Here is a 26,217-nt window from a genome sequence, read left to right as displayed (position 1 = left end):
AAAAAATAGAACAAACATTACTGGAAGTTTTGTGGAACCACAAAAGACCCTGAATAGCCAAAGTAATCCCAACAAAAAAAGAACAATGTTGTCACGCTCCCAGACTTCAAACTATACTACAAAACAATAATCAAAACAGTATGGTACTGGAATAAAAACCCACAGAATCCAATAAAATAGAATTGACAGCACAACAATAAATGAACATATATATGAAGAGTTAATCTATGACAAAGGAGCCAAGAGTAAACATTAGAGAAAGGCGTCTATTCAACAAATGGTGTTGGGAAAACTGGATAGTCACATGCAAAAGAATGAAACTAGATCACCATCTCACACCTTATACAAAAATTAACTTAAAATGGATTAAAGTCTTGGATGTAAAACTCAAAACCATAAACTACATGAAGAAAACATAGGTAAAACACTCCATGCCAATGGCTTCAGTGATGTCTTTCTCTAACAGCAAGAAAACCAAAAGAGAAAATAAACAAATGGGACTACATCATACTAAAAAGTTTGTGCACAGTGAAAGAAATTATCATTAAACCAAAAGGAGACACCATACTGAATTGGAGAAAATATTTGTATACCGTACATCAGACAAGGAGCTGATATCAAAGACCTTATTCAACTCAATAAAAGTAAAACGACCCAATCAAAAAATGGGCAGAAGAACTAAATAAACACTTCTCCAAAGAAAACAAACAGGTACATGAAAAAATGCTCAATATCAGGGAAATGCAAATCAAAGCCACAAGGAGATACCACTTCACACCAGTGAGAATGGCACGTATCAAAATGACCAGAAACAACAAATGCTGGTAAGGATGTGGAGAAAAATTACACCACTGGTAGAAATGTAGACTGGTCCTGCTCCTATGGAAAGCAGTGTGGAGGTTTCTCAAAAGACTGAAAGTGGATATGCCATACAGCCCAGCAATTCCCCTCCTAGGTATCCACCCAAAGAATACAAAAACACTAATTCAAAAGAAAACCTGGACTCTTACATTTATTGAAGCACAATTTACAACAGCCAAGATATGGAAACAATCTAAGGGCCCCAAAACAGATGAGTGGGTATATATACACAATGGAATACCAATGTGGTATATATATGCAATGGAACACCACTCAGCAATCAAAAAAGACAAACTTACACCATTTGCAGCAACATAAATGGAGCTGGAAAGGATTATGCTAAGCAAAATAAGCCAGAAAGAGAAAGATAAATATAGGATGGAATGGTTTCACTTATATGTGGAATATAGGCAAACCATAGAGTCAGACAAACTTTAAAACTGATACTTGAAAGTTGACCATAAATTTATGGCTTTGGCGGGAAAGGGGGAGAGAGAAAGAAAGGGGGGGTTGTGGAGGAGAGCACAATGGATTATGGTGGAGGGTTATGGGTGCTTTGGTGGTGGGAGTGCTGTGACTACACTGGGGGAGGGACATCCCATACTGTCAAAACACTAGCAAGAATATAAAACAATGGTACTTCAATAAAATAAAATAGGGTTGTCAAATAAAATACAGAATGCCCATTTAAAACAAATACCTTTTTATATAAGTATGTCTCATACACTATTGCATTTACACTAAAAAATTACTGTTTGTCTGAAATCCAAAACTGATTGGTCAGTCTGTATCTTTATTTGCTAAATCTGATAATTCCAGATAAATGTACTAACTATGCTTATGGAAAATGCTAATATTAGGAAAAGCTGAGTGAAGAATACACAGGAACTCTGTACTATTTCTGCAACTCTTCTATATAACTAAAATATTTTTAATAAAAAGCTAAAAAAGTTAAGTTTCAAAGATTTTTAATGACATGAGAGTGTGCTCTTATATGAAAAAAAGCATGAAACGTATATTCATTATATTACCTATGTATATATATTTTTAATGAAACTTGCTTATGGGGTACAAACACTGAAATATAGCAAATACTAACAGTAGTTATCACTGGCAGATTGTATTCTAGACTGTTTATTTCGTTATACTGTTTTGATTTCCAACTCTTCTATAATAAACATACATCCAAGAATTTAAAAAATCTAAGTAGTAAATGCAAACTTCACTTGCAAATTAACTTGAAAATTTGTTAATGAAAGAAAAAGAATATGTATGCATTGTATTAGAATAAAAATAATAAACATAATCAAGCAGCTACCCTGAGGTCTATTTCAAGATTCATTAATTTCATTTTCACTAGTAGCTAAATGTATAGAATAAATTTGCAGACTACACACTACTTCCCAATACAGGGGAACAGACAGCTCCTGTTTTCTGATTGGAAAGGAGTGGGTGGGGATAGAAAGAGGAAACTATTGCCCTTCGTAAAAGAGCACCATGTTGAAGATTTCATAATGACTTACTCTGTCTACTCACTTCAGAAGCACCATGGCAACTGGGAACCTAAGAATATCATGGAAGATGCACTGAGAGTAAAGAGTGCAGAGAGCTGTTGAGGGGAAGAGAGAAAGTTCAGAGAAGCTAAATGAGAAGTGCTAAGAAAGCCCAAACATAAGAATACTCTTACAGGCCCATCTACAAGCGAAGCCAAAGACAAACTGAACCAGAGCCAGATTCCTTATCTCCTATATTAAAGCTTGAGAGAAGTGATGCAAAAGACAGGAGGGAAAAGTGACAATTACTGTCCTGTCAACAACAGATAATTCTCAACAGTATGTTTGCTGTAATCAAAAAGTCTTTCAATTCAAAATTCCCAAGTTTTAAGCCCTAATATGAAATGACTTAAAGACATATCTCTAGTGAGAAAATTGTATCTCACCAAAGCACTGCTTGATAATAAATGATATATCATACCAGCATAGCACATTTTATTTTTCCAAAAGTTGTTAGTTATTATTTAACTTTACTTCCATCACTAGATTTAAACTATCATTTCAAACTCAGGAGTTTAAAGTGGAAGACTAAAAAAAAAAAAAAAAAGTTTCTTTCCAGGTCAAATACATATATAAAGCGAAAAAGCTCTGTCCTTCATAACTTTTGATCAAACCATAGTGTATCTTATTATATTCCTTTTCATTGTAAGATTCATTACAATATCATCATTAGCGCAAAACCAAATTGTGCACTACAAAATGTGTGGAAGGGTAAACTACCCTTTTCCTTCCATTTCTCTCTATACCACCAAGCTATCTCGGGCAGTCATGTATTTGCAAATCTCATTCTAAACAAGTCACTAGTCACTATTATTAAAAAAAAAAAAAGGAAGATGTGCAGATAAATACAATAGATTAAAACAGTTAAGGGATATAAAACACGTGTGGTTTGGGATTGCATACTATTTGGATGAACCAGCATTTTGGAGTCTACTGAAAAAACTTTGTTATAATGTATATATTACATGATGAAAGTTGACTGAAATAAAAAAGTAGAAAATTTTGACCAAAAAAAGCAGATTATAAAAGTATATACAGTATGATCTCATTTCGGTATGAAAAAAAATGACAATGTATAAATACAGTACTCCTTGGTATCTCTAGGTATTGTTTCAAGGACCCTTACCCATCCCCCCTAAAATAAAATGGCATAGTTTTGCATATACCCTACACACATTCTCCTATATAATTTAAATCATCTCTAGATTATTTATAACACCTAATACAACAGAAATGCTACATAAATAGTAGTCATTCTGCATTTTTTAGGGAATAATTACAAGGAAAAAAAGTACATGTTAAAGCCATTCTAGCAGTCTAATTGCTTAATAGCATATATTTTCAATCCACAGTTGGTTGAATCCACAGTACAGAACCAGGACCAACTGGATGCATGGGCAGTGAATATACAAGGCTTCCTATTTGCTTTTTTGCATTTTGTTTTTAATTTTCTTTACTGCTTCTTTAATAAAGCATTGTTTTAAAAATACTTTTTCTAAAATCTATCCCTTTTTAATAAGGTTAACATTTAATTCGAGAAAAACTGCTCAAAGAGAACACAAATCTATCTATCACACCCAGGGTTCCAGTTTAGTGCAGTGGCAAGAGTATGAGCTCTGATGGATTCAATACACAATTAGCTGTGGACCTTTGGCATGTTATTTAACCTGTGTCTCAGCTCCCCACTCATAAATTATGGGTAATAGTACATTACTAACCTCATGGGATTGTTATGAAGGTTAAGTATGGTACTCCACATGAGGCACAGCACAGTATCCAGCATAGAGTAAAGCATTTAATAATGTTATCCCATTATTACTCTATTTTTCTAATTAGTCCTGAGAAAACACAACTGTCATTTCTAACAAATAATGTGAAAACCAGGATAGCGTGTAGTAGCAATGGGTCGGCCCTATCTCTCACTACTCTTGCCCCCTAAACTTCGTTCTTGACCTAGAAGTTGAAAGACACACCCATTCATTCAGAATCTCACCTTAAATCACCATTATTTCCTGTGGATGAAGGTCTATGTGGCTCTATAAGTTTTTCAAAAGTCTAGGACAATGAAATCTGTGTGGTATTTAGAAACTAATCCCAAACTCCATATATTACCTGATTGCATTCCATGAAAGAAACTTTGGCATCCTGAAACTTTGCAAATTATTAATAATAACAAAATAGCTCCAAAATGCTCTTTCATAATTATAAAATAATTACAAAGTAGCTTCAAACATTTGGGTCAAACTCTTAAAGTGCCATTAATCTCATATAAAAGTCTAAGTTTTCTAAGATATTGGTAAAGAACTTTTCTTTCTAGACCAAAAGGATATTAACTCATCTCCAAGGAGCCCTTCCTGGGTTACCTTACCCATTTTCTCCTTCCACAGTAATAACTATTGCTATACCCAGCTAGTGAACATCTTATGCAGATTTATATCATATATATAACAAACAACAACAATTAAAGATTGTTCTCAAATGAAATTGCTAAAATGTTTCCTAAGCATAAAACATTGACCATTTGTTATTTTGAGCATAAATTTTAAGAAATTTAAGAGAAAAATCGATGGAATTTCACATGCCATAACAAAAATTAGGATTCAAAAAAAGGTTTCAAGAAATCACACTACTCTAAAACACTCAATTGTGGGTCTAACCTGTTTCCAAGTGAACTTCACCAGGAATTCGGCATACTAGCTGACAAAACTGGTTACAATCTTTGGTTGACAGTGGGGTGATCTGGACTTCCACTGCATTTTTAAGAATGCAGAATAATCTGATCTCAAATGGCATCCCACTTGAGAGCAAAGAAAATGTCAGTATTCGTACAACTTAATGGCTTGATTATAATATGCCATCGAATCATACATTGGTTATCAAATTTAAGATGCCAACATTCACTCTTTAATGGCCTTTCTTTTCAAATATTTGATAAATATTAATAATTAGATTGAGAAATATAACAGCTTAGCTAATATATCACCCCCTAGCTGATGTTATATAAAAACAAAAAGTCAAAGCACAGTTGTTTACAATAAGGCTTATATATTCCCACCAATTATAACCACCGTTTCAGGGTGTTATTTCCAAACTTTTGTTATTTCAAGCTTCATAAAACTTAGAAACTGACACATCCAATATTTCATTGGTACTCTAGAAAATATGAGATTCATGTCATCTCCATGACCAGAAAAATCTATTTCTTATTCCTGCCTAAGTCACACCCACCATACTTTCCATTTAGCACCTAAAACCAATATTGGTGGCAGATGTGTAACAGAATTCTATTACCAAACGAATTTGACTCAATTTGAATTACCCCCAAGGACACCATATCCACAAGTGACTTAAGAATGGATCAACAGGGCCTCCCCAGTGGCGCAACGGTTGAGCGCTGGGTTGCGAAGCTGCCTGCAGCCTCTGCAGCGCCGGTTCGATCCCCGGCTGCTCCCCGGCCACCATAGGAGGGTCCCACATGGTGCGCAGACCTCTCCTGCCGCCCGCTGCTCCCTTCAGCAGTGTATTTCGTCAGTCTGCCTGCTCTGCTCCCCGCTCTGGCTCTGGTGAATTCTCTCACCCTCCCGCGCTTCTGACTGTACCCAGTGCTTGTATAAATAAATAAATAAATATTTAAAAAAAAAAAAAAAAAAGAATGGATCAACAGGGGCCTCCCTGGTGGCGCAAGGGTGTTAAGCACCGCACTATGAAGCAATTCGCAGCCTCTGCAGCATGAGTTGGATCCCCGGCCAGCCAGGGGGCAACCCACTTGGCACAGCAGACCTCTCCTGTCTTGCCCACTGCTCCCCTCAGCAGTGTATTTCAGTCAGTTTGCCTATTCTATTCCCTGCTCTGTCTCTGGTAAATCCTCTCACCTTCCTTATCTCTGGCCTGTATCCAGGCTCTTGGATGCATAAATAAATCTTCAAAAAAAAAAAAAAAAAAAAAGGAATGTATCAACAGAGAACCTTTCCCCTATTTTAGAACATTAGATAGCTGAGAAGCAAGCAGGACCTGGCACTGTCCCTTCCCAGGCTGCTGATGACACTTCAATCCATCACTTCTTCACGAGCTCCAGGCATGAGTTTTGCAACAGTAAGGCATGCAAAGAAATTCTCGGGCACTCACACCATCCACCACAGTCATTCTTTGCAATAAGAGCCACCAACTTTGAGAATGACTTGACGACGACAAACTGCCTTGTAGCAATCACCACTTAAGTTTTCTATAATGGTATTTTTCTTACTACTGCCAAATTCACCATTTTCTAATCCAAAGAATGAATATTAAGTTTCACATGCTCTCAAATTGTACAAATTTCTAAAGATGTTGTGTTTAAATTCAAATTTAATCCAGTCTTTCTCAACAGGAGCACTGTGACAATTTACCATCATCGGTCCTCTGTCCTCTAAATCCTAGTCTGACCCCACACATTTACATTTCCCACTTACAAATAACCTTGAAGAGGAATATACCACCACCAGGACCTGCCAGCAGGTCAAGCAGTAAATGAACTATAAAGAAACATGTTTACATAAAAATGAATACCTGATTCCTTTTCCCTGCCACTAAATACTGCCCTCTATTCCCCTTTTTAACCCAGAGATGAAACATAATATTTTGCTTATTAACTCCTTAAAATCAACTATATCTGAACTAGTTACATAATTAAGATACTTGTATGGTCAGCAAAGTAGAGTAGAAAGTTACTGGAATGGAATCAGGCATCTGACTTTAAAGTAAAACATAATTAAGTAGCTTTATTCTTTTCTTTCAACTTTCACATAGCCAAATGGGTTAACTGCTGACATTCTCTTTCAGAGAGGACCCCAAAGCCACAAATATAACCATAAGAGAGGACAGTGACATTCAGTAAGACCCAGCATAGATTTTACTACAGAGTTTGTACTTGAGTGTATAAAAAGGAGCTGAATTATGTTATGACCCATTAACAAAAGAAGCATGAAGATAATAACAGAAGCAGTAGCCACCCCAACTGATGTTTATCTAGTCTAGACCTATAATCTTAATCCTGACTATACATTATCCAGATGATCCCAGCTTTAAAAAAAGGGGCCAGCTCCAAATCAAGCAAATATATCAGAAATCTGTAGGGACAGGGCTCATTTCTTAAAGCTTTCCAAGTGATTCTGAGGTACAGAGAAAACCAGGAGTCCAGAGCCTTCAATGCAAGAAATGCAAAGTAAATAAACAGAGAAATGTGTTTCTAGAGAAAAAGGAGAGCTCTATACCAAACCCTTGATTCTAGTACAGTCCTTTACTGAGGACTTGTGCTGCCAGAAATAAAATATATATTTCTCACAAGACGCAGTTCAAAGAAAGATTATTACAAATTTGCCCACCCCTGCACAAGTCCTATCAATCACCAAGATAGTTACGACAATGTTAGTCAGAGGAGGACAGACACTGAAATTCCTCAACTCTGCTTCCCTAAAATACCTCATATGTAGGAAGAACAAGAAAAACAGAGAGGAATATTCAGGAAAAGTGCAAAGTGGGTTCCTGGATCCAATTCCAACAACTGTGTGAATGGGTCTCCCCAAACAAACAAGTAGTTCTTGCACACCGTCAGGGTGTCTGAGAATGCAGCTCAATTCTGACACTATTAATAGAGAGAGCATTGGATTCCACACAAGGGCTCAGTCTCCAAGACCACCCTCTACTTCAAGATTGAGTCACAAGCCCAGACTACCTGTGCTTCTGACCAACCGGCTGCAGACTGGAAGTTCCGATGACAACCCTCTCCGACTTCAGGTGCCTGTCCCAAGTCCAGCTTGATTCTATTGATTCTATGCTTCTGCCCATGGAGCTATAAATCAGAGGTTAGCAGGACACCCTCCTCAGGTTGCATTAATAATGTTAGAAAGGCACACGGAACTCAGGAAATCTGTTTTACTCACTAGATCACCAACTTATTACAAAGGATATAACTCAGGAATAGCCAGATGGAAGAAGTGCATAGGATACAGTACAAGGAAAAGACACAGAGCTTCTATGTCTTCTCCAGGCTCACCAACTCCCCAAATCTCCATGTGTTCACCAAGCTAGGCGCTCTCTGAAACCCTTTTCTTGGGGGTCTATGGAGGCTTTATTACACAGGTATAACTCATTAACTCACTGGCCTTCGGCAATTGAACTCAACCTCACGCCCTTCGCCCCCCCTTCAAAAGGACCACCGAGTTGGTTCCCCTGGCAACCAGCTACTATCCTAAAGTATTTCTCCAAGTCACTTGATTAACATAACAAAAGTCACATATATCACTCTCTACACAGAAAATTCCAAGGTTTTGGGAGCTGTGAATCAAGAACTGTGTGTACAAAAAATATATTTTGGTCACCTGAATGATCAAAATATATGTATTTCCTATAAATCACAGTATCACAAAAAGACGTTTTGAAATCTTGCACTACTGGCAAAATACATTATTTCTTATCAAAGCTTTAAGTCCAGTGATATAGCAAAAGGCGAAGCAATCTTGCTAAAATTATTCTTGCTCTTTTCAGAACAAAATCAGTGAAGCCAATAGGACAGGTTAAATAAATAAAACATTACACTTGTCTCTCTTACCTCATGTGTGAGGCCAAGCAGCCATCAGGTAGGATAGGGAGCCCCAAGTCAGAGAGTGTATCTGAGCCAACAGAAGCTGGTGACAGAGAGCCCTCCTTCTCCTCCAGTAGGTCTAGCTTCACCAGGTTGCTGATCTCATCCTCTGAGTTGTCTTCAGACACAGAGCCAATTATGAATCGGGAGTGCTGGTTCAGCTCCAGAGGCTTAGCCAAGGGGGATGGTTCACCCATTATTCCTTCAAAATGAACTCTCACAGCTATTGAGAGAATAAAGAGTAAGTGAAAAAGGAGCAAGGTATTGGATAATAACCTGCACCTGAGGACAGCCACAGGCTATACACCTAATATACCTCAGCTGGCCCTGAAGCAAAGTGGTTTGAGAACTCATTTCCTTAGTTACTCTATTTCAGGGCCTTTGTTTTTGACACAGGAAGAAAATCCCTATCAATGTAACTATTCCTATAAAAATTAAAACCAGTTCCCCTTTTCCTCAAAGAAATCTCTCAAAAAAAAACCATAATCATTCATAATCTCTCCAATAATTTAGTGATGTTGAAGAGACAATTATGATTAAGGGAGAAACCTTTGCAGTAGGTGAAAGTGGCTTGTTTTGTTACTGCAATTTCAGTATTAGTACCGGAGGGAATGAAGGGTAAGGATTTAGGGAGGGTGGTGGTTGTTTGTAATTTGCTAGTGATTGCACTTGGTGTTTAGAATAAACTACAAAACTATCATCTGGCTCCAAACTATACTGTGAGAATGTATACTATGAACTTTACATAAGTGCATACCTTTAAAGCAATCTCCAGGTGGTATTTTTTAACTAAAATTTTTTTTGTTTTACTTGTGAATTTTTTCTTAGATTACATCTTTTTAAAAATCTACCCCAGGGCCTCCCCGGTGGCGCAGCGGTTGAGCGCTGGGTTGCGAAGCTGCCCGTGGCCTCTGCGGCACCGGTTTGATCCCCAGCTGCTCCCCGGCCACCAGAGGAGGGTCCCACATGGCGCGCAGACCTCTCCTGCCGCCCGCTGCTCCCCTCAGCAGTGTACTTCGGTCCTTCTGCCTGCTCTGCTCCCCACTCTGGCTCTGGTAAATTCTCTCACCCTCCCACGCTTCTGACTGTGCCCAGTGCATGTATAAACAAACAAACAAATAAATGAAACATGCCTCTATAAAAAAAGAAAAGTCTACTCTAAAGGCTCTAATATGCTGGCACTGATGTTGGGAGAAAATGAAATCTAACAAATGTAAACCTACAATTAAAGTAACAGAGGTGTGATCTCAGTTAAACACAGGTTTTCTAGATATAGGACCTTACTAGTCAGGATTAGATACTGGCACTCACATGTGACCTAATAAGACCAAAACATAGATCAAAGTCCACAATAACAATAAAAATCAAAAACAGTAGAAACAAAAAACCCCAAAACTAAATGAAACAATATTTATTCTGTCATTCTATAAATCCTATTTAAAAAAAAACCTCCTGTTCAGAATTTAAAATATTTTAGCAAAAGAATATACTGGGGGGCGGAGCAACATGGCGGCGAGGAGACGCTGCGAGTAAGATCTCCCATTAAAAAAAGTTAATAGGGAGGAAAAGCGGCAGGTCCCAGTGAGAACTGGGACACGGAAGATAAACGGGTGACTCCAGCAAACTGCCCGAAGAAGAAAGTTGCCATAAAAGAGGACTAGAAGGGAGGGAAGCGCAGAACCCTGCTCCCCTCCCCCGCCCACAGAGGCGGCACTCTCCGAACCGCAGAGAGGAGGAAAACAACAAACTAAAACGACCCACAAGAACAAACGACGCAGCAAGCGGGACTGGGAGTGGAAAGGAACTATTGCAGCCACCACACCCCGTGAACGGGAGCTGAGGCGAACCCTGCAGGATCCGCCGCGGTGGTGAGTGAACGGCTCCGGGCGCCATTAGAGAAGAACAAAGATCCCGGGAGACGCGCACACAGCCCGGGCTGCCGGTAAGCTTGCGCGGAAAAACGGTGCGCTTGGCGGCGCGCTTGAAAAGAAAACGCGGACCGGGATCACCACTGCCCAGGTCCCCGCGCCTGCGACCTAGGCTTGCGGGGAGACGCGCAGAGGCCCTCACGGGGGTGAAAGTCCCTCCCTGAGTGAGCAGGAACCAGGTGCCCAGGCACGGGAGCGGTGCAAAAGGCGCCATTCCCGCGCCACTGAACTGGGCTACAGCCCGCGTCCTGGACCTGAGGGCTTTGAACTGAGACCCGGGGCACGAAAACTCGGGGCGTGGGTTCTCCACGACGGTGGGGCACAAGGCAGACACAGCACCCCAAAGCTGTTGAGGCTTACCCTACCATTCCCGCTCTATTCCCTGTCCCACCGGGTAGGGGGAGGAGAAAAACAGCCCCCCAAGGACAATAGGAGAGATCTCTGGCGCCACCTAGCGACCAGGAAAAAAAAAGTCACTAACACCCCATAGAACAGGAAATTTCTTAAGACTGCTTGAGAAGGGCAGAAGGCTTCTGGAGGACCCAGTGGCCAGCCGGGAAGTTAGCCCACGCCAGGCCCCTTCCGACCAGCAGTCTGAGCCCACAGAGGAAGCAGGCACCCACGTCCGGGGCAGACCGGGCACACAGAAGAGTGTGCCTGAGACCGGAGGCGCAGGGACTGCATCCCGCTTCGCCATTATAGAACAGGGACATTTCTAAAGTAAAAACTGCCTAAAACCATCAGAAAGCTCCCCTAGAAGCCAGAGATGGCTCCTGCAGGAGCCAGAGGGGAGCAGAGAAGTTCACCCAAGATGCCAGCCAGTCCGAGCAACACAGTGTCCCAACGCATACGACAAATTAGAAAACAGACAGTAGGGAGTAGAAGAACCACACGCAACCTAACAACGCCTCAGGAAAGAAGCACACCACAAAAAGAAAACCACTCCCCAGATTGCAACGACAGCAACTTGGAAGAACTTCTGAGCCTTTCAGAAAGAGAATTTAAAATTGCCATGATTAAAAAAGTGATAGATCAGAAGAAGGAAATTGAGTCCCTAAAGAGGGAAAACAATGGTCAGAAGAATGAAATTGAGTCATTAAAGAGGGAAGTAAAAGAAATGCAGGAGATCAAAGAATTAATGGAGGAACTAAAGAACTCTGGGAAAAGCAATGAAAGCAGAATAGATGAAATGGAAGAACGAATAAGTACTCTTGAAGACACAGAAATAAAAAGAACCAAAACAGAAAAGGAAAGAGAAGTACGAAGGAAAAAGAATGAAGAAAGACTCCGGGAACTATCTGACTCCATGAGGAAAGGAAATATAAGAGTTATAGGAATTCCAGAAGGAGAGGAGAGAGATGTAGGAACAGAGAAAATATTCCAGGAGATAATTGAAGAGAACTTCCCAAATGCGAAGAAGGAGCTGAAAATTGATAAACAAGAAGCAAGAAGAACACCAAACTTCCACGACGAAAGGAAAAACACAGCAAGACACATAATAGTAAAGCTCCCAAGAATCCAGGACAAGGAAAAAATAATGAAGCTGACAAGAGGGAAGAAACAGATAACATTCAAAGGAAAACCAATCAGGCTGACATCAGACTTCTCTGAAGAAACACTACGGGCAAGGAGAGAGTGGAGGGACATAGTCAACAGACTCCAAGAAAACAGATGCCAACCAAGAATACTCTATCCCGCAAAGCTCTCTTTCCTCCATGAAGAAAGAATATGGACCTTCCCAGACAAAGAGAAACTCCGGAATTTCATTGCGACTAAACCTCCACTCCAAAAAATACTACAAGGAATCCTAAAGCCAGAACCTCAGAGGGACAAATAACAACGAAAAAAAGACCAAAAAAAAAAAAAAAAGTTATTAAAAGAATAAATAAATAAAATCAAAGGAAAGACAAACACAATGGCAAATACAGATGCTAACATATCAATATTAACTCTAAATGTAAATGGACTAAACTCTTCAATAAAAAGACACAGAGTTGCAGCCTGGATTAAGAAACAAAACCCAACCTTTTGCTGTCTCCAGGAAACACATTTAGCTACAAAAGATAAAAATAGGCTCAAAGTCAAAGGATGGAAAACAATCCTACAAGCAAATGGGCCAAAAAAGAAAGCAGGAACAGCTATACTTATATCAGATAAAACAGACTTCAAACTCAAAAAAATAAAAAGAGACCCCAATGGTCACTACATTATGATCAAGGGGACAATACTTCAAGAAGAAATAACACTCATTAACATATACTCACCAAACGAAAGAGCACCAAAATATATCAGACAACTGTTGTCCTCTCTGAAAACAGACATCAGAGAAAACACATACATAGTGGGAGACTTCAACACACCACTATCAACAATGGATAGATCAACAAGACAAAAAATAAGTAAAGAAACTAAAGCTCTAAATAAGGACCTAGAGCATTTGGGCTTAACAGACATCTATAGAACACTAAACCCCAAAAAAACGGAGTACACATTTTTCTCAAGCGCACACGGATCATTCTCCAGGATCGATCACATACTGGGGCACAAGACAAACATCAACAGATACACCAAGATTGAAATCATACCAACCATCTTTTCTGACCACGAAGGCATCAAACTAGAAATAAACCATAAAAAGAAGGGAAGGAACTATCCTACCTCATGGAGATTAAAAACCACACTAATGGAAGACCACTGGACTAACGAGGAGATCAAAGAAGAAATTAAAAAATTCTTTGAATTGAATGACAAGGAGGACACCAATATCCTAAATGTATGGGATGCAGCAAAAGCAGTAATAAGAGGAAAATATATAGCAATAGAAGCTCACATCAAAAAATAAGAAAGAACTCATAGAAACAACCTAATCTCGAAGCTCAAAGATCTAGAAAAAGAACAACAAAAAAACCCCAAAACCAGTAGAAGAAAAGAAATAATAAAAACCAAAGCAGAAATAAATGAAATTGAAACTAAAAAAACAATCCAAAAGATCAATGAAACCAAGAGCTGGTTCTTTGAAAAAATCAATAAAATAGACAAACCCCTAGCCAGGCTCACAAAGGAAAAAAGGGAGAAAGCACAAATACACAGGATCATAAATGAAAGAGGAGAAATCACAACGGACACAGCAGAAATAAAAAGAATAATCAGTAACTACTATGAACAGTTATATGGAAACAAGTTCAACAATCTAGAGGAGATGGACAAATTCCTACAACTCTACAATCACCCAAAGCTAGATAAAGAAGAAATAGAACACCTAAACAGACCAATTACAATTAGCGAAATTGAAATGGTAATCAAAAACCTCCCCAAAAACAAAAGCCCAGGACCTGATGGATTTACAAATGAATTCTACCAAACATTCAGAGACGAATTAGTGCCTATCCTTCACAAACTCTTCCAAAAAATTGAGAAGGAATGGACAATACCAAACACGTTCTATGAAGCCAATATTACACTAATACCAAAACCGAATAAGGACAACACAAAAAAGGAAAACTACAGGCCAATCTCCCTAATGAACACTGATGCAAAAATCCTCAATAAAATTTTAGCTATCAGAATCCAACAATGTATCCATAAGATAATTCACCACGACCAAGTTGGATTCATTCCAGGGACACAAGGATGGTTTAACATCCGAAAATCAATCAACGTTATCCAACACATCAACAAAAAGAAATATAAAAACCATATGATAATATCAATAGATGCTGAGAAAGCTTTCGACAAAGTGCAACACCTTTTCATGATAAAAGCCCTTGAAATTCTTGGGATACAAGGAACATACCTCAACATCATAAAGGCCATCTATGACAAGCCAACAGCCAGTATCATTCTCAATGGTGAAAAGCTGAAAGCAATTCCATTAAGATCTGGAACAAGACAAGGATGTCCACTCTCACCACTGCTTTTCAATATAATACTGGAAGTCCTAGCCAGAGCAATAAGACAAGAGAAAGACATCCAAGGAATCCAAATAGGAAAAGAAGAAGTTAAACTATCACTATTTGCAGATGATATGATAATATACATAGAGAACCCCAAAATCTCCACAGAAAAACTAATTCAACTCATCAATCAATTCAGTAAAGTGGCAGGATACAAAATCAACACGCAAAAGTCAGTAGCCTTCCTATACACAAACAACAAATCTGAAGAAGAAGAAATCAAAAAAAAAATCCCTTTTATTATCGAAACAAAAAAAATCAAATATTTGGGAATAAATCTAACAAAAGAGGTAAAGGACCTATACAAAGAAAACTATAAAACACTGTTAAAAGAAATAGAAGAAGACACAAAGAAATGGAAAGACATCCCCTGCTCATGGATTGGAAGAATAAACATTATTAAAATGGCCATCCTCCCAAAAGCAATATACAGATTCAATGCTATTCCAATCAAAATTTCAATGTCATTCTTCAAAGAAATAGAACAATTATTGATGAAATTCATATGGAATCACAAAAAACCCCGAATAGCCAAAGCTCTCCTGAAAAAAAAAGAAGGAAATGGAGGCATCACACTCCCAGACTTCAAACTATACTACAAAGCCATAATCATCAAAACTGCATGGTATTGGAACAAGAACAGACATACAGACCAATGGAATTGAATAGAAAATCCAGAAATAAACCCACAGATTTATGGTCAACTAATCTTTGACAAAGGAGCAAAGACTATGCATTGGAGCAAAGAAAGTTTGTTCAATAAATGGTGCTGGGAAAACTGGGTCGCTACATGCAAAAGAATGAAGCTTGACCACTACCTCACACCATACACAAAAATCAACTCAAAATGGATTAAAGAACTAGACATAAGACCTGAAACCATAAAATACATAGAAGGAAATATAGGCAAAACACTACGGGATTTGCACATCAAAGACATCTTTACAGACACATCACCCAAAGCAGTGATAGTGAAGGCAAAGATAAACAGCTGGGACTACATCAAATTAAAGAGCTTCTGCACAGCAAAAGAGACAATAACAAAAACAAAGAGAAACCCCACCAACTGGGAGAACATTTTTGCACCCAACACTAATGATAAAGGACTGATCACAAAAATCTGCAAAGAGCTGATGAGACTCAGCAACAACAAAGAAAATAATCCAGTCAAAAAATGGGTAGAAGAGCTAAAAAGAAACTTCTCTGAAGAGGAAATGCAAATGGCCAACAGACATATGAAAAAATGTTCAACATCACTTGTCATCAGGGAAATGCAAATCAAAACTACCATGAGATACCATCTCACACCAGTGAGAATGGCACATATTAAAAAAACTAGCAACAACAAATGTTGGCGAGGGTGTGGAGAAAAAGGAACTCTCCTGCACTGCTGGTGGGAGTGCAAACTGGTCCAACCACTATGGAGAGCTGTGTGGAGATTTCTGGACCTACTAAACATAGAGCTTCCATATGATCCAGCAATTCCACTCCTAGGTATTTACCCAAAGGACACAGAAACATCAATTCCAAAGAACACCTGCACCCCTATGTTTATAACAGCACTGTTTACAATAGCTAAGCTTTGGAAACAACCCAAATGCCCAAAAATAGATGACTGGATCAAGAAGATGTGGTACATATATACCATGGAATATTACTCAGCATTCAAAAAAGATAAACACATGCATTTGCAGCAACATGGATGGCACTGGAAGGGATCATGCTCAGTGAAATAAGCCAAAAAGAAAAAGAAAAATACCGGATGGTCTCACTCATAGCAGGAATCTAGAAAACTTAAATAAGGGACCAGGAAAATGAATATAAGAAAGTGAAAATCAAAATCAACAAAAAACTATGAACCAGAGACACTTTTTGGGGGGTGGGGGGCGGGAAGGGAAGGATTGGGGTCAGAATGGGGCTTTTGCAATTGTATGGGGGAATATAAAAATAAAATTTATTTAAAAAAAAAAAATAAAATAAATAAAATAAAATATTTTAGCATATTTCAGTTTAGAGGCTGATGATTCCCAATTCTGATTTTGAGGTGCTCCAAGAAATGGTATACAATAATACTACATGACATGCACCTCAAAGACATCTTTACAGACACATCGCCCAAAGCAGTGATAGTGAAGGCAAAGATAGAACAGCTGGGACTACATCAAATTAAAGAGCTTCTGCACAGCAAAAGAGACAATAACCAAAACAAAGAGAAACCCCACCAACTGGGAGAAAATTGTTGCACACAACACTACTGATAAAGGACTGATCACAAAAATCTACAAAGAGCTAATGAGACTCAACAAAAAACAAAGAAAATAATCCAGTCAAAAAATGGGTAGAAGAGCTAAAAAGAAACTTCATCAAAGAGGAAATGCAAATGGCCAACAGGCATATGAAAAAATGTTCAACATCACTTGTAATCAGGGAAATGCAATTCAAAACTACAATGAGATACCATCTCACACCAGTGAGAATGGCACGTATTAAAAAAACTAGCAACAACAAATGTTGGTGAGGATGTGGAGAAAAAGGAACTCTCCTGCACTGCTGGTGGGAGTGCAAACTGGTCCAACCATCATGGAAAGCTGTGTGGAGATTCCTCAACCTGCTAAAGATGGAGCTTCCATATGATCCAGAAATTCCACTCCTAGGTATTTACCCAAAGGACACAGAAACATTAATTAAAAAGGGTTCTCACACCCCTATGTTTATAGCAGCACTATTTACAATAGGTAAGCTATAGAAACAACCCAAATGCCAAAAAAATGGATCAAGATGATGTGGTATATATACACAATGGAATATTACTCAGCAATCAAAAAAGATAAACTCATGCAATTTGCAGCCACATGGATGGAGCTGGAAGGGATCATGCTCAGCAAAATAAGCCAGAAAGAAAAAGAAAATACCAGATGGTCTCACTCATAGCAGGAATTTAGAAAACCTAAATAAGGAACCAGGAAAAAGACTAATTATAATAAAGTAAAAATAAAAATCAACAAGCAACTATAAACCAGAGATACACTATAGCGGGGGAAGGAGGGAGTAGGATCAAAACAAGGGGGGTGGGAATTGTATGGGGACTATAACCAAGATGAAAATGCATACATTGTGCAAAAATGAAAAATGATGTAAAAAATATATAAAATAAAAATAATAAAAATCATAATAGCGCCCCCAAAAATTCCATCTCAACTAACAGGAAATAATAGCTGCCTTCTTCACAAGAGAAATAAGTAAAGCACACAGGTAAAGAATCCAGCTTATAGTCTAACTAAAATTAGATAACCACACACAAAAATAAAATTTCTAAGGAGCAAGTCTGTGATTTCATGGGAGAAAGAGAAAGGATTAATAAAAGGGGGATGCTGGACTAAAAATTGGAAGTCTCCATGAGGTCAACTTTAAATTTTTCTTTCCTAGCTAAGAACATGAAGGCAGAATGCACTAAAGGGTTCAAAGACTGAAAGCAGTTCAGTGTCAACAGCTGAAGAGGCTTTCCATCAACCAGCAACTTTACTGAATGGTGTTCACAGACACCAGCCTACAAACCACTAGAAAAGAGAAATCATGTATGGAAAATTACTGAGTAGCTGTCCAGACACTCTAGAAGCTATTCCACAGCCTGTCCCATTTCCAGTGAATCAAGTCCTGAATTAAAAAGAGAAGGTGGTAAAATATTACTACTGTAGATGTTTTCACTTGTTGTTATCCCCCTCCTAAATCTGCCTGTATTCTTTTGTGGAAGACAACTTTTAACATTAAAGCATACAGTTTAATATTTTAGCACACAAACATAAAGCTTTCATCACACGTTAAATATCAAAGAGCATTATTTGTAACTAACCTCTTATAATTCTTACTGTCCGAGCAGCTATCCTCCTCCAAAAAGAACTAAAAAGAAAGAGATTTGAAATTGTTTAAGAAACCCAAATTGTATCAATTTCTGTTTTACTCAGCATAATACAAAACTAATAATACTCAAAGTATTTCTCTGGTTAAATCTATTTAACTATTGAATATAAAGTTCAATTATTTAACTAATATTTGCTCAAATCAATAAGTAAAAAGCACTACACAGTCAAACACTTTATTATTCATGACAGTATTAAACAGTAATCCAAGTTTACCATTTCCCAGGGTGCCTTTTCCAATTGTACACTTTGATGAATACATTCCAATACCATGACCTCTAATATCTCATCAAAAAAGAGGCAGTGGTGGGCCTCCCCGGTGGCGTAGCAGTTGGCCGCTGGGCTGCGAGGCTGCTGGTGGCCTCTGCAGCGCCGGTTCATCCCTGGCTGCTGGGCGAGGGTCCCACATGGCACGCAGACCTCTGCTGTCGCACCTGCTGCTCCCCTCAGCAGTGTACTTCGTCAGTCTGCCTGTTCTTTTCCCCGCTCTGGCTCTGGCGAACTCTCTCACCCTCCTGCGCTTCTGACTGTACCCAGTGCTTGTATAAATAAATACATAAATATTAAAAAAAAAAAAGAGGCAGTGGGGAGAAGAGTACCCCTAGAGTCTCTACAATTGAAATTTAGCTCTGGTTATGTTTCCAAAGGTTTATACCTCCATAAAACTAATAATGATCAACATTGATCAACAGGGTAGAAATAAACAACATTGATATAAGAATCAATGGTGGAGCTTTTCAAATGCATTAAAGCCTAAAAACAACCCAAGATCTGCTGAATCATAATTACTGCTGGAGGCCCACAGACCTGAATATTAAGTTCCACAATTGATTGACACTGACTCAAAGCCAGGCTTGAGAATCAAGTTAAAAAGTTAAAGGCTCCATGAAGACAACATTCCCTGAAGAGTTGCAACGATTAGTAGCAGCTGAGTGTCAACAGCTACAGTGCCAGTCTAGCAACCCACAACTCCAGGAAGGAGTCTAGGATGCAGAAGAAAACAGAAGGAAAGAATATATTACACATATCAGGAAATCTAAAACTTCTGAGAGGATCCTGAGTGACAAGCAGGATTAGAGACAGTGTAGGAATGTTGAGGGGAGGGGGAATTAGGGTTTACCCAATTATGTAGTGTGAGGTAGTACTATTCCCACAACATAGGGAAGGAAGTGAGGTGAGAAGAGGAAGGAAAAAGGAAGTAGTTTGGATTAGATGTAACCAAAGGTGTAGTGTAACTGTTGTGGGGGAAGGATGTCCTGAATAAACTCCACAAACAGGTTGAATGGACCTTACCCCAGACCAAAGAGATCCAAGACCCCAAGGACTACAAATCTCATAATGTCATCGCCACCAAAGGGAGGACTGCTGGGAAGTGAGAGTGGAGTTAAGCAGCCAGGTTTGGTATATAACCAGACATGTGGGCTTTGGGGGTCTCCTTGGTTTTTCCCCAGCTTTCAGCATGCTATTGGGGTTCCAGCTCAGTAGAATTGGTAAGATGCATTCACCAATTTATCTCTCTCTCTTTCTCCCTGAGTTATTCATTTCTTCATTTCCCCTTTTTGTAAATAAACCCTGTACTACACTTTTTGGGTGTGCCTGCGGTTGAGTCTCATTCTAAGTCCCTTTAAAGTGCACGGGTGATGAACCACAGTCAGGCCAACCCATTTCACATTGGGGTTGCCCTGTAACAGTTGGAGTCAAAGCCCAGGACCCACCCTAACTCTGCCAAGTATTGACAGTGCAACTTAAACAATCACTTAAGGTCTCTGAGCCTCTTCATCTGTAAGATAAAAAAGTCAAGTGTTCCTTATGGGACCACTGTGAGGACTGGGAATATATGGATACATGAAAGGATTCTGTAAACTATGATACCCTAGACCAGTATTTTTCATACTATGGGTTACCACCAAACAGAATACTAAAGAAATCAATTTAGAGAGCTACAACTAACATTTTAAAAATGAAATAGAATATAATATGTTCAGAGTGCACCATACTTTATAAGGATAAATATTGTTTCATAATTTTTTGCCACTTGTATGTAGGTCATGACATTAATGACGTCTTATTACGAGTTGTGTCAAAAGTCTTAAAAGCACATAATTAATCCTCATTTTCTTGCCCCAGGTCCCTCACCAGAAAACAAGCACAATAAGCACCTAAACCAAATTTCTTAAACTTTCTTAGGTAAAGACATAATTAGAAATCTGAAAAGAAATGGATTCTTTTCTGGAAAAAAAAATCCATCCTCCACACAATTTTGCATGTATATAAGTTTGGGATCCCTAAACCCTTGCTATGAATTAGGTTATGGCCATTCTCTCTAGAAAGGGTATAAAGAATGGAACTGACCTCTGGAAAGGCTCATATAACTGTTGTCTTACCACTTCCCCTACAATTAATTCAAGGCCTTTCCCCTGATTCAGCTGTAGAATATTCTGCCTATCCAAATAAAAAATTTCTCCATTGTATCAAACTGTTTGCAATGTCAAAATCTCTCTCTTTTTTTAAAGCATATAATGTGTTCTTAAGTTTTATTTGGGAACACTTGAAAATGTTTGCTAAAGGCTCCCAAACTGTACCCTAGGTTCCTGAAAATGGAGTAAAGCCAATTCCAGCTAATGAACTTATTCAAGAGTCAGCTTACATTTCATTCAGAAATATTTCTCCAAATAATATAGAACAGATTTTACTAAACATAGCTAACATGTTATCCTTGAACTCAAATGACACTGTATTTTTTGAGCAATTCTAATACAGAGGTAACAACTAGTTTTCATAGCCACCAAAAAGTATCCAAGCTTTACCTTTTTAAGCCAGTTACTTCATTTAATTTTTTTCAACAGGAATAACTGAACTTGCCTTTTTCAGTTGTCATGTTACTGATGGACATTTAAATAAATTTCAGTACTAATTCATTGATCCATAAGAAAGTTACAGAGGTTTTTTTAAGTAACATTTTATTTTCCTGCAAGCTTTATATTTTAAAATAAGCACGTGGGCCTCCCCAGTGGTGCAGCGGTTGAGCGTTGGGTTGCGAAGCTGCCCGCGGCGTCTGCGGCGCCGGTTCGATTCCCGGCTGCTCCCCGGCCACCAGAGGAGGGTCCCACATGGCGTGCAGACCTCTCCTGCCGCCCGCTGCTCCCCTCAGCAGTGTACTTCGGTCCTTCTGCCTGTTCTGCTCCCCGCTCTGACTCTGGTGAATTCTCTCACCCTCCCGCACTTCTGACTGTACCCAGTGCATATATAAACAAAACAAACAAACAAACAAATAAATAAAACATGCCTCTATATAAAAAAAATAAAAATAAATAAAATAAGCACGTGTTCTAAATTGTGAGATGTATAATGTGTATTCAAAGAAAATAAGATTTAGTCCCTAAGTGGTTAAGACACCTAAGTAAACAGACAATTACGATGGAATAATAGATGCTAGGTATGAAAACACAAAAGAAGAGAACTTTATCAAACTTGAAGATAGTGATATTGAAGATAGCAATCAAGGAAGACTTCCCGGAGTAGGAAAATATTAGCAATGAAGAAATGAAGAGATAAGCAACGAGGGAGACTAAAGTAGGAACAGTGCCTACTGCTCTACAATCCTAATAAAGACTGAAAATCTGTTCTCGAGAGACTTAAAACAGAGGTTTTTAGTGTAGGAGACAGCAACCAACAACAATAAAGGGAAAGGTACAATATTAAAAAAGGAGATAATAAGTAAACACTGTAAGACTTTCCAGCCTTCTTTCCTCAAGGTGCACCCTCCAGGAAGGAAACTGGAGGGCCATCCTTTGCAAAATGTAACTAGGCCAGGGGAAAAAGCTTCAAGTAGTTAATGATAGAGTTCCCTAATTAAAATCACCCTAGAGTGAACCTAATAATAAGAAACCCCCCTCACATTCTCATAATTTCAAGTCAGCTTTAAATCACCGCATCTTAAACATAAGCAAACAATTAGGGACTATTTGATGTTGAGAAAAAACAAAACAGTGAAGGGGAGGGAACACTTTTTAACCCATTTTATGAAGCCAGCATTACCCTAATACCAAAGACAAAGACATTACAAGAAAAGAAACTAAAGACTAATATCCCTTATAAATACTCATGAAAAAAATCCTCAAAAAATACCAGCAAGCAAAAGTCACAGCATATTAAAAGGATAATACACAGCAATCAACTGGGATGCAGGGTTCTTCAACATACAAAAAACTATCAATTACTACGCCTGTTTTAGATTTCTGGCACAAATTCCAACCTGAGTCTGTAGCGGCTTCCCCACACCAACAAACAATTCTAAAATATCTTCATTAATATATGAGATAGCTTTATCATTCAGGAAATTTCAAAGCTTTGGGAGCAATGAGCCAAGAACTGTGGATAAAACCCAAATATATGTAAGAAATATATCTTGGTCAGTTGAAAAACCAAGGTACATGTTTCTTGTAAATAATAATCCTGCGATACCACACTAACAAAATTAAAGAAAAGCAACTGATAAAATTCAACACCCTGTCATGACAAAAACACTAAACAAACAGGTATAGAAGGAAATTTCCTCACACATTAAAGCTCTTGCATGAAAAGCCCACAATAAACATCATATTCAATGATGAAAGATGGAAGACTTTCTAAGATCAGAAACAGAGCAAGCAAGTCCATTTTCACAAACACTTTTCAACATAGTAGTGGAAGTTCAGTCAGAGCAATTAGTTAGGAAAAAATAAATAAAAGGCATCCAAATTGGAAAATAAGGAGTCAAATTATCTGTTTGCAGATGATATGTTATATGTAGAAAATCCTTGGAATTTCACCAAAAAAAACTGTTAGAATAAGTGAATTTAGCAAAGTAGCTGAAACAAAGTCAACACACAAAAATCATTTATATTTCTACACACTAATATTGAACAATTTGAAAAGGAAATTATAAAAACAATTTCATTTACAATGATATTTTATATCAAAAAGAATAAAATACTTAGAAATTAACTTAACCAAGGAGGGAAAAGACTTGTATAATGGACACTCCAAAACATCACTGAAAGATATTAAAGAGAACATACTAAATAGAAATACATTCCAGGTTTATGGGTTGTAAAACTCAATATTGTTAAAATGTTTATTTTACCCAATGCACTCTAAAGGTTCAATGCAATACCTACAAAAATCCCAATGACATTAATTGCAAAAATAGGAAAATCCACCAGCCTAAACCTCAAATGGAATCTCAAGGAACCACAAGTAGCCAGTCTTGAAAAGAACAAAACTGGAAGGCTTGAACTTCCTAACTTCAAATTTTACAAGCTACAGTAGGGCCTCCCTGGTGGTGCAAGGGTTTAAGACGCAGTACTATAAAGCTATCCGCAGCCACTGCAGCACAAGTTCAGTTCAATCCCTGGCCAGGGAGGTGACCCACATGGCACAGCAGACCTCTCCAGTCTCACCCGCTGCTCCCTTTAGCAGTGTATTTCAGTACATCTGCCTGTTCTGCTCCCTACTCTGTCTCTGGTGAATCCTCTCACCACCCCCCACCCCCTGCACCTCTGGCCTACACCCCAGCTCTTGTATGCATAAATAAATAAATCTTTAAAAAAAAAAAAAAGGCACATAGACCAATGAAATAGAATAGAGAGAACAGAAACAAATTATTGCACATATGGTCAAATGATACTTGACAAGGATGCTAAGACCACACAATGGGGGAAAAGATAGCCTTCTCAGGGCCTCCCTGTTGGTGCAAGGGGTTAAGACGCAATCTATGAAGCTGTGCACGGCCACTGCAGCATGAGCTCAATTCCCCGGCCGGCCAGGGAGGTAATCTGCATGGTGCAGCAGACCTCTCCTGGCTCACACACTGCTCCCCTCAGCAGTGTATTTCTTTTTTTTTGTAAAGATTTATTTATTTATGCATACAAGAGCTGGGGTACAGGCCAGAGATGCGGGAGGTGAGAGGATTCACCAAAGACAGAGTGGGGAACAGAACAGGCAGATTGACTGAAATACACTGCTGAGGGAAGCAGCAGGCAAAACAGGAGAGGTCTGCTCTCCTGTGGGTCACTCCCTGTGGGTCACTCCCTGGCTGGCCAGGGATCCAACTCGTGCTGCAGAGGCTGCAGATTGCTTCATATTGCGGTGCTTAACCCTTGCACCACCAGGGAGTCCCTCAGCAGTGTATTTCAGTTAGTCTGCCTGTTCTGCTCCCCACTCTGTCTCTGGTTGAAACCTTTCAGCCCCCACATCTCTGATCTGTACCCCAGTTCTTGTATGCATAAATAAATAAATCTTTTTTTTTAAAGTTTTCTTTTTTTTTTTAATTAAGATTTATTTATTTATTTATACAAGCACTGGGTACAGTCAGAATCATGAGAGGGTGAGAGAATTCACCAGAGCCAGAGCAGGGAGCAGAGCAGGCAGATTGAAGTACACTGCTGAGGGGAGCAGTGGGCAGCAGGAGAGGTCTGCGCGCCATGTGGGACCTTCCTCTGGTGGCCGGGGAGCAGCCAGGGATCGAACCGGCCCTGCAGAGGCTGCAGGCAGCTTCGCAACCCAGCGCTCAACCGCTGCGCCACCGGGGAGGCCCCAATAAATAAATCTTTAAAAAAAAAAAAAAAAGATAGCCTTCTCAACAAATGATGCTGGGAATACTGGATCCTCACATGCAAAAGAATGAAGTCAGAACCCTAACTAACAATGTTCAAATGAAACATTACCAATATTAGGACAGACTGACATTAGTTACTACCTGATGTGATACAGTTAGAAGTATAGAATACTATGCATGTAATAGCTTTTATAAAAATGTTTAACATCCAGTAATGATGAAACAACCAGACAAATCTAGATTGTAGGAACTTTCATTTATTTTTAGATTTATTTTTTTTATTTATGTGTATAAGAAATGGGGTGTAGGCCAGAGGTGTGAGGGATGGGAGAATTCACTAGAGACAGACTAGGGAGCAGAACAGGCGGATCTACTTAATGAAATATACTGCAAAGGGGAACAACAGACACTGAGACTTTAACCCTGACGCCACTAGGGATGACCTATAAGTAAGTTTAATAAAGTTTTATTTTTCTTTTTTTAAACTTTTTTTTTAAGATTTATTTATTTATTTATACAAGAACCTGGGCACAGGCCAGATGCACGGGAGGGTGAGAGGATCCACCAGAGACAGAGCGAGGAACAGAATAGGCAGACTGACAAAATACACTGCTGAGGGGAGCAGAGGACATGACAAGAGAGGTCTGCCGCGCCATGTGGGACCCTTGTCGGCTGGCCGGGATCGAACTGGCACTGCAGAGGCTGCGGACAGCTTCACAGCGCAGCGCTCAACTGCCTGCGCCACCAGGAGAGGCCCTAATAAAGTTTTACACAATTAATTCTATAGG

The 26,217-nt window shown here is 38.9% G+C and overlaps 1 protein-coding gene across 9 annotated transcripts in view; it reads right to left on the bottom strand.

Moving 5' to 3' along the window:
* The window catches only part of ACACA (acetyl-CoA carboxylase alpha), a 262,049-nt gene that overhangs the window by 188,417 nt on the left and 47,415 nt on the right, over nucleotides 1-26,217 (bottom strand). For 8 of the 9 annotated variants that reach the window (XM_054688839.1, XM_054688841.1, XM_037495224.2 and 5 more), the window contains 2 exons: nucleotides 18,765-18,811; nucleotides 9,001-9,256 (listed from right to left, as the gene is read on the bottom strand). In XM_054688839.1, the coding sequence (XP_054544814.1) occupies nucleotides 9,001-9,256; nucleotides 18,765-18,811 (303 nt within the window). The remainder of the gene's footprint in view (nucleotides 1-9,000; nucleotides 9,257-18,764; nucleotides 18,812-26,217) is intronic. The other variant, XM_054688842.1, reaches the window with a different exon arrangement.

This window comes from Talpa occidentalis, unplaced genomic scaffold (assembly GCF_014898055.3).
Source record: "Talpa occidentalis isolate TD23 unplaced genomic scaffold, MPIMG_talOcc4v2.1 talOcc4.7, whole genome shotgun sequence".
In the NCBI taxonomy this organism is placed as follows: domain Eukaryota; kingdom Metazoa; phylum Chordata; class Mammalia; order Eulipotyphla; family Talpidae; genus Talpa; species Talpa occidentalis.
The sequence above is the reverse complement of the archived record's forward strand: the minus strand, read 5'-3'. Positions and strand labels throughout refer to the sequence as shown.